Raw genomic sequence first — 9377 nt, 5'->3', positions numbered from 1 at the left:
AGGCAGGAGACTCGCTTGAGCCCAGGAGTTGGAGGTTGCTGTGAGCGTGATGCCACGGCGCTCTACCCAGGGGCATAGCTTGAGGCTCCGTCTCAAAAAAAAAAAAAGAATCTTGCCCTTGTTTGTTTACAACAATGCCAACAGCATGCTGGGTAGACTCTTCCAGTTGTGCCAAGGTAACATTTATGTGGCATGCCTTTTTGGACAGTACCCACTCCCTTGATGTCTACAACATCACCTTTCTTGTAGATTTGCATATTTGTGGCCAAAAGAACAACTCCATGTTTTCTAAAAGGCCCAGAGAACATGTATCAGGTGCCTCTCCTCTTTTACTTTGTGTTTGTCATTTTGTTTAATTACTGGAAGATGGGGTCTCCAGCTGAAAGGTTTGATTTTGATTTTTTAAAAAAATTTTGCATTGAGTTGTGGTGTGATGTTTTGTGCCTGCACTCTGAACACTTTGGAAGAGCAAGGCAGGAGGATCACTTGAGGCCAGGAGCACAAGATTGGCGTAGGAAATAGCAAGACCCTGTCTCCACAAAAAGTTAAAAAACTAGCCAAGTATGATGGCATGCACCTGTAGTCCTAGCTACTCAGGAGGCTGAGGCAGGAGGATCATTTGAGCCCAGGATTTGGAGGCTGCAGTGAGCTATGATGAGGCCACTGCACTGCATTCTAGCCTGGCAACTGAATGAAACTGTCTCAAAAAAAAAAAAAAAGCACTGAAATTTTGTCTTGATTATTGAGTTTTTTTGGCCTCCCCATGAGTTTTGCATCTAGGTAAGTACCTCTTTAGCCTTACCATAGTCTCAGGCTGCCTGAGGCACTGGGCAACAGTGTTTTGTTTGGGTAAAGTGGTGGGTGGGCTCTAGATCTCCCTCACAGCTTGCATCCTGACCTTGGGCAGATTAACCCAGATTTAGAGAAAAGAAAAGCATAACTCTCCCTGGATGTGAAAGCTCTCCTGGGACCAGACACTCTATAAATAGGCCATAAGAACATGCAGAAAGGAGGGTCTTTCCCCTGAGACCACCAGTGCACAGGCTGTCCTGTGGATACTAGATATTTCAGTTGGAACTTTGCTTTCCCACTGCCATCTACCTGTGAAAGAGGATCCAGAAACTACATGCCACCAGGACAGGAAAAAGAGGAGCTTTCAGGTCTTCTGGGAACTGGTCTAATATTAGCAGTGTTTTTTGTATTTGGCTCTTGTGATATCTCTATTTGGTAGGTGTCTCACAGACTAAGCAGCTGGGGCTGCCCCTGGGGAGGAGAGGATGCCTAGCTGCTGTCCTAGCTCTGTGTGTGTCATCCCACTTTCCCCCATCCTACCTCATTCATTCCATACCCTCTCCTGTGCCAGCTCTGGGCATGCACTCAGAAATGCCTGGAACACCTTTCTGCCGCCTGTGCTCAGACACTCTGGGAGCAGCTTGATGTCACTCTCTTGCCCTACCCTGGTTGAACACAATGTCCTTCCTCCCCCCTCCCACCACCCTGCCTCCTGCCCCAGCTATATTTAGGACTTTCTGTAGTCTTTACCTCCAAAGCATTCAACGCTTTCCCGGGGTCTGGAGTCGGGGCATGCTGGAGATCTTCAGAAACTCAGGATAGGAACAGGCTTTTCTCTAGGTACCTCTTGTTTCCATTCTCTCCCCTCTTCCCACCTACTCAGGTTTCAAGTAAAAAGGACACGCAGTCATATCATGGAGTGCTTGGAGGAGGGTGGCTTACTACCCATTCCAAGAAAAAATTCCCTACTTGCTAAAGTGTACTGTCCTCTAGTGGTGAATAGTTAATAGTCAATCTTTCATCAATGGGTCCTGACCTTTTTACGCCTAACAGCTTCTTATTGTTTTTACCCTTCATGAAGCTCACACTTTTAAGGTTTTAGTTCCCTCCAAATAAACCATGTTAAGGAAGAATTATTTTCCTAGTTTTTAGGAAATACTTAGTCAAAGATTCACGTGACACTTCTGATCTGCATGAGATAACCAGTTGCTATACCAGAAGCAAAGAAACTTGATGCTGCATTTATCCTGTGAAATTCTATGCATTTTTAAAATTATGACAGTAGCATTAGGTCCCCCTTTGTAATAGAAAAAGCTTTAGCGATCATGTTGTTCAACCCCCTCATTTTTCAGACAAGAGAACTGACTCAGAGATAATAAGCAAATGATACATGATTACACAACAGAATTTCTTTGGGCAGCAGTGCTTTGTTTCTCCCGTGGGAGCATTTAGAGTTTCCAGGAAGCAGGGCTGTCGACTGGTGAAGCCCAAGTGTCCTGACATGCAGCCTTGCTGCTTTCTCCCATCCCAGCTTGAGGACTGAATGCCATTCTCCTCCCTGTTGGACAGATTTTTCTCCTAAAACTGAAGGAGGCACCTTCCTTACTTAATCTGATATTTTTTTTGGGGGGGGGTTGGGTTTGAATCCACCACCTCTGGCATACGGGGGCTGGTGCCCTACTCCTTTGAGCCACAGGCGCCACCCCATTAGTCTGACATTTTTGCATTTTAATACTACTGATCTGCATTCTGATCTCTAAAACTAGATTCCCAATCTACTTGAGTGCTGTAGATTTGGTAGCTACTTTACTGAGGGAGGAGGGTGGGAATTCCAACTTTCTGTGTCCAGGGGAATCCCCTAGTCTAACAGGCTCCACTTCTCAGGTGACCCGGCGCTTCGGGATCCCAGGGCTGAAGAAAACCATGGACTGGTTTGGCTACTATGGAGGCCCCTGCCGTGCCCCTCTGCAGGAGCTGAGCCACACAGAGGAGGAGGCACTGCGTGTGGATTTCACCAGCAATGGATGGCTCTGAGGGCAAGCAGGGTCCATGGCTGGCCTGAGCCCATCTCAGCTTCCTGTCTTACGCTACAGCCTGAAGAGGAGCCTGGGGGTGGGAGGGGATTAGGAGTAGAGGCTCCCTTGCCTACTTCTGTCTTCCAGGTAGCCTTCCACAAGGCAAGCCCATGCGCATCTCCTATTCTCACTGCCCCATGACTTCACACTTTCAAATCCCAAACTCTGTTTCTAGACATGCTCTTCCTAGTCTTTAATCTTTAGACTGGGAAGGAGCAATTTCAATTTCATACCTGCCTTTCCACTGTGGATGCTTTCCTATGTCTTGGCCAGGAGCCAGAAGGAAGGGCAAAGGTGCAGTTGGGCACAGTAAGGGAATTTATTTTATGGAGGGGCAACTATTTAGACTTAGGGCTACAAACCTGAGTCTAGCACAATAGAGCTGTGAGCCAGGGCTACTCCTCAGAACCTAAGTTCTGACTCCTTCGAGGGAAAGCAGTTAAGTTAAAAAATTAATCAGGAAGGTGTGATGAGTCTTTGAAAGCTTCCCCAAAGCTGCATTCTAGCCACAACACCCTTTCCTAAATCTATTTTCATTCATCCCACATTCTTATCTCTAGCTTTGAATGTAATCTTTAGTACACGTAGCCCAATGGCTTGTCAGATTAGTAAATAATGACACCTGGTGGCTAAATGTTGCATTCTCAACTATTCTGGCCAGCCTAGGGCTGAAATACTAGGGAGGGGTACTGAGCCTGAGACAGGGCCATCCTCCTGCCTACAGACACATGGCTTTTATTATTATTAAAAAAAAAAATTACAGCTTGGTGCCTGTGGCTCAAGTGGCTAAGGTGCTAGCCACATACACCTAAGGTGGCAGGTTCAAATCCAGCCCAGCCTGCCAAACAACAATGACAGCTGCAACCAAAAAAATATCCAGTTGTGGCAGGCACCTATAGTCCCAGCTACTTGGGTAGTGGAGGCAGGAGACTCACTTGAGCCCAGGAGTTGGAGGTTGCTGTGAGTTGTAATGCCAAGGCACTCTACCCAGGGGGACAGTTTGAGGCTCTGTCTTAAAAAAAAAAAAATCACTTTTCCTTCTATACTATAGTTATGTGTAAAAATAAATAAAATAATAAAATAATGATCACTTTGTTACTATAATAAAGTTTAATAAGTAAAACTAGTATGGCTCTGTACAGATGGACACTCCAGTGCTATTCAGGTTTCCCGGCCAGATGTCAAGAACCTTCCTAGAGGCAGTTGAGCTCTCATGGTCTGCCTTTTCCCACCTCCGAGAGAGGCCTAACAATTCCAATCAAACAGGTATTATATTAGTGGGTCCTGGAAAAAGTGTAAGAGGCAAAAGAGAGCAAATGTGGCCAGGCACAGTGGCTCATGACTGTAATCTTAGCACTCCGGGAAGCTGAGGCAGGTGGATTGCCTGAGCTTACATGTTTGAGATCAGCCTGAGCTAGAGCAAGACCCTGTCTCTAAAAGTAGTTGAGTGTTGTAGTGGGCATCTGTAGTCCCAGCTACTCGGGTGCTGAAGCAAGAGAATCACTTGAGCCCCAAAGTTTGAGGTTGCTGTGAGCTATGATGGCACAACACTCTACCCAGGGTGACAGAGTGAGACTCTGTCTCAAAAAAAAAAAAAAAAGTTCATACCTCCAACTCTCTAATTCCATAGGGATTTTGAAAATTAGATAATATCATGTTATAAAATATACAGGGTTAGTTCCGAGCCCCTGATTCCTGATTAACTTCAAGAAACAGCAAACAGATTGATGTTCATAAGGATGCAGGGCCAGAAAGTCAGGAAAACTAGGTATAGGCAGTTCTGGCGATTTGTTTATTCTTCAAAAACACTTGTTTCTACAGTACAATTCAGAATAAATAGAGGCACACGGCTAAAATTTCCACCACAATCTGCTTTTAAGGAGACACTCAGGGTGAGGATGAGGGTCTGGGGGCCATGTTTGGGTAACAGGGTAACTGGGGGCCTCCGTGATGAACTGTGTAGGGATCCTGTCAGCCAAGGTTTGACCCCAGGCCTGACAGTCAAGGCTCATGGTAGAAGAGTTACAGTGCACCAAGTACAAGAAGCCAAATGTTCTTTTAGGTCCCCACATTCCTAGGGGGTCCAATTCCACCACAACCCCAGGGGCTGAGGTGAGTCTGATCTGCTGGTCCACTGAGAAGGAACTATGTCGGTCCAGGCCACCTTTACAGACTCAGTTCACTCCAGAAGCAGCCCTAATATTCTGCCCTGTGCCCTGGAGTAAGTCATGGGTACGAGTTACTATTTATATCACTTTCTTTCTTGTTCCATGTCTAAGGAAGGAGAGAGGCACAAATAGGGATTATCTGCTGTAACTCAGTGAAGGAGGACAGCTTACAAAGTCAAGGGAGAAAGAAATAGCACTTACGAAATCCTTCCTGGGGAAATAAGAAGAGACGAAAGACAAAGTGGAAGCCTGGAGTCATGATTCCAACCAGCAGTGAATGCGGGGTATGGAAAACCTCTGGCCTTGACTTTCACAGAGCTGCTATATTGTGAAAGCCACCCTTATCATTTTTCTTATTTCTCCAGTAGCACAAGCACTGGTCCTAAGTTGGGGCTAGGATCATCTACCCCAAATGTAGGCAGAATGAAGAACCCTCATATCACTTGGCAGAAAAGAAAGCATAAGGCTGCAGCAGATGCTGGCCATCCCAAGGAATTAGAGGGCTACAGAAGACACCGGGTAACCCAAGGTCTTAGGAACAGAGAGTCAACAAGAAAAGGCAGCTTCTCTATCCTCTAGCAAATAGGGTCAGGGAAAGACACAGGAGACACAAGTGCTAACAACCATGGCTGGGTCTATGGGCCAGAATCCTCAGCTCTCTTCCATAATCAAATTCCTGACTGGCAAGTGACAGAGCGCATCACAGGCTTCCGCTCCATGGTCGTTGTCATCTCATCTCAGGTCTGGTTCATTAGTTTATCTCAAATCAACAACAGGAGAGCTGACTTTACCCAATACTTGTCAGCTGGTGCCCAGTGCCCCATCAGGCGGTGAGGTTTCTGGCTGACTTGGAGGCACTCTGGGCCCGCTGGACGACTGCAGAACACTTCTCACGCCGCAGCAGCTTGTTGTTCTCAAAAAGACCTTCATTGCGGGGTATTCCATGAGAGCCATCAGGGAAAGTCAGCAGGCCTTTGAGGAAGACAGAGAAATCAGGGAATGGCTCAATGCCCATATCTCAGTGGTTAGGGTGCTGGCCACCTACACTAAGGCAGGCAGGTTCGAACCCAGCCTGGGCCTCCTAAAGCAACAATGACAACTGCAACTACAAAAAAATAGCTGGGCGTTGTGGTGGGCACCTGTAGTCCCAGCTACTTGGGAGGCTGAGGCAAGAGAATTGCTTAAGCCCAAGAGTTTGAGGTTGCTGTGAGCTGTGACACCATGTCACTCTACCAAGGGTGACAAAATGAGACTCTGTCTCAAAAAAAAGGAAAAGGAAACAGAGAGTGACAATGGCATCATTAATATCTCAGAGATCTGCTTGACATACATATACCAAAGAAGGGAGAAACCCATAACTCCATTCAGGAGTATTCTATTGGTGAGTTCAGTGGATAGGCATTAGGGCATGATCACTATCAATTGCTGGACATCCATAGAAGAATTAAAACTAAAAAGGTATATATCCACACTGTGGTTCCCAACCCCCAGACTATGGACCAGTACCAGTACACAGCCTGTTAGGAACTGGGCTGCACAGCAGGAGATGAGCAGCAGGTGAGTGAAACTTCATCGTATTTACAGTCACTCCCCATTGCTCACACCACTGCCTGAGCTCTCCCTCCTGTCAGATCAGCAGCCACATTAGATTCTCATAGGAGCACAAACCCTACTATAAACTGCACATGTGAGGGATCTAGGCTGCAGGCTCCTTATGAGAATCTAATGCCTAATGATCTGAGGTGGAGCTGAGGCAGTCAAGCTTGTGCTAGGGGGCAGCTGCAAATACAGATTATCAATAGCAGAGAGGTCTGAATGCACAGAGACCATAATAAATCAATTGCTTACAGACTTGTATCAAAACCACACCCCTATCCCTTGTTCCACAGGAAAATTATCTTCCATGAAACCAGTCCTTGGTCCCAAAAAAGTTGAGGACTGCTGTTTCTACCTATATTGTGCTCACCTAAGTCACCCATTCTGTTAGGTCACAACTTACCAAAACCATCTACTCTGCCATTTTTAAATTCCCCCTCAAAGGTCATGTTGTCATGTCGAATGAAGACTCCAACGCCATTAAACTTGCCCTGAGCAAACTCCCCCTCATACCTGCAGAAACACCGAGAAGTTACTCATCAGTGGGAAGTTAACTGTTTAGGTTAACTGAATCAAGCAGCTGCCAATATATGTTACTTTATAATGTCTGGAAGCAAAGTTGATTCTGATTGCCTCATAGGTCCACCCACCCATTCCCAACCAGCAGAAAAGGTCAGAGAGTACTATGATATGAGGTCCTAATCTCAAGGACAGAAGATAAAAAGCGAATGGAGATGGGGTGAAAGGTTACTTATCCTCAACACTTCAAATCTTAGATCTGTTTTAAAAATAAGCAATGGGGCGGTGCCTGTGGCTCAAAAGGGTAGGGTGCTGGTCCCATATGCCAGAGGTGGTGGGTTCAAATCTAGCCTCGGCCCAAAACGGCAATAAATAAATAAGTAAATAAACATAACCAATGAAAGAACTGCTTACTCCTTGTCTGTGTTCTGCAGGACTGGGCCAAGCTTAGAGTTGACTGTTATATACCAATGTTCCATTTTAATCACAGCCTCCCCCATTTAGCACTGAGAAAAGAATGACTTAATACCCACCTTGAGCCATCTGAGAAGGTCAGTACCCCAAAGCCATTAAAAAGCCCATTCTCAAAATGACCCAGGTAGGTGCCACCATCTGCGAACATCAGTTGACCAAAACCATGTCTGCGGCCTGAGCAAAGAGAATGATAGGTGTCAGGTTGGAGTGGGGCAGCTTCAGGATCCCTTCTCACTAACCTAGCATCCCATATTTTCTGTCATCCTATCCACAAAGGAGAAAAGAGATACACCTCCTAGGGCCTTCCCATCTTAAGTCAAAACCATCCAATTTTGAGGTCACTCCAAGTATGAATGATAAGAGAGGACTTAAAAATAACATCAGCTGGCTCGGCGCCTGTGGCTCAAGTGGCTCAGATGCCAGCCACATACACCTGAGCTGGCGGGTTCAAATTCAGCCCTGGCCCGCCAAACAATGACGGCTGCAACCAAAAAATAGCCAGGCATTGTGGCGGGCTCCTGTAGTCGCAGCTACTTGGGAGGCAGAGACAGGAAACTCGCTTGAGTCCAGGAGATGGAGGTTGCTGTGAGCTGTGATGCCACAGCACTCTACCCAGGGGGACAGATTGAGGCTCTGTCTCAAAAAAAAAAAAGAAAAGAACAACAGCTAATGTTTATAGCACCTTTACTATGTGACAGCCTTCCTCTAAGCATTTTGTATATATTGTCTTATTTAATTCTCATGATAACTTTGACGTACTATTTTTATTCCCATTTTACAGATAGGAAAATTCAGGGAAGGATAAGCTAAACAATTTACTCAAGATCACAGAGTCTAAGTGGTAGAGCAAGAATATAAATGCACCAGGCAGGCTATGTTAAAGCCCTCAAACATTTACCTATGCTGCCTCTCTGGAAAAAAAAAAAAATTACTCATTGGAACCAGGAAGTGCTACTACCAGACTAACCAGCAGCACTGGTTTGAGCTTTGTTATGTCAGTAGGGTTATGCTGACCCACTGAACTGACCAGAAAACAGAGCAAGAGGCTAAGGGAGAAATCATGCCCTTCAAACGAAATGTGAGGGGTTCTTTTGATGGATAGAGACCGCCCACCAGAGCCTAGAAGTTTCTCCTCTAACAGCAGGTATTTGGGAGGCAGGAGAAAAGGCCTGGGACTGAAAGAAGCAAGGTCACGTCACAGCCATACAACTTCTAAAAGCTCAAGAATTTTAGCTGCAAGGATCTAATGCGAAAAGAATGAGGTATGTGTCTGGTAACAGCATGAACTGCCCTTCACCTGCGTAAGCATAAAGACTCCAGTCTTCTCAGAGCACTTCTTGGCTTGCTAGGACAGGACCCAGGAGACTTTAAAGTCACTAGACTGTGTTTCCAAACAGAACAACGCTAAATTGCTTCCTGTACAGTCTCAGCTACAAAGAATTTTACTATTCCCATGAATAGATACTTCCAAACATAATGAACTGTCACAGGAAATTCAAGGCAACGAATGTCATTTGCTGCTGAGTGTGGGCTCTAATTTCTAGATCTTCTGTGACTTCTTATGATTCACTGGAACCAAGTAACTGCAAGGAATTCTGTACTCTCTAATTTATGGGCACTTAATTCATTTTACTCTGTTGGGTATATTAGCATTTATTGAAAGCATTCCTAAATAATACCACTAAAAGAAGAAATGATGTTAAAACACTGCAAATTTAGAAGTGGAAAGATAAAACTCATTCTTTTTTTTTTT

The 9377-nt window shown here is 45.4% G+C and overlaps 2 protein-coding genes across 2 annotated transcripts in view; one reads left to right on the top strand and one right to left on the bottom strand.

Annotated features, from left to right (window-relative positions):
• Positions 1–3610, top strand: part of HOGA1 (4-hydroxy-2-oxoglutarate aldolase 1) — a 25795-nt gene extending 22185 nt beyond the window's left edge. Inside the window, exon 7 of the mRNA XM_003787294.3 lies at positions 2677–3610. Coding sequence (XP_003787342.1) covers positions 2677–2826 — 150 coding nt within the window. The 3' untranslated portion in view covers positions 2827–3610. The remainder of the gene's footprint in view (positions 1–2676) is intronic.
• A 1931-nt stretch (positions 3611–5541) lies between these two features.
• Positions 5542–9377, bottom strand: part of MORN4 (MORN repeat containing 4) — a 16144-nt gene continuing 12308 nt past the window's right edge. The window contains exons 2-4 of the mRNA XM_012803596.2: positions 7684–7798; positions 7035–7144; positions 5542–6007 (exon numbers count right to left, since the gene is read on the bottom strand). Of these exons, the coding sequence (XP_012659050.1) occupies positions 5859–6007; positions 7035–7144; positions 7684–7772 (348 nt within the window). The 5' untranslated portion in view covers positions 7773–7798 and the 3' untranslated portion in view covers positions 5542–5858. The remainder of the gene's footprint in view (positions 6008–7034; positions 7145–7683; positions 7799–9377) is intronic.

Source organism: Otolemur garnettii, unplaced genomic scaffold (assembly GCF_000181295.1).
Source record: "Otolemur garnettii isolate 467f Iridium unplaced genomic scaffold, OtoGar3 scaffold00021, whole genome shotgun sequence".
NCBI classification, from domain to species: Eukaryota; Metazoa; Chordata; class Mammalia; order Primates; family Galagidae; genus Otolemur; species Otolemur garnettii.
This window is presented reverse-complemented; position numbering and strand designations above follow the sequence as displayed.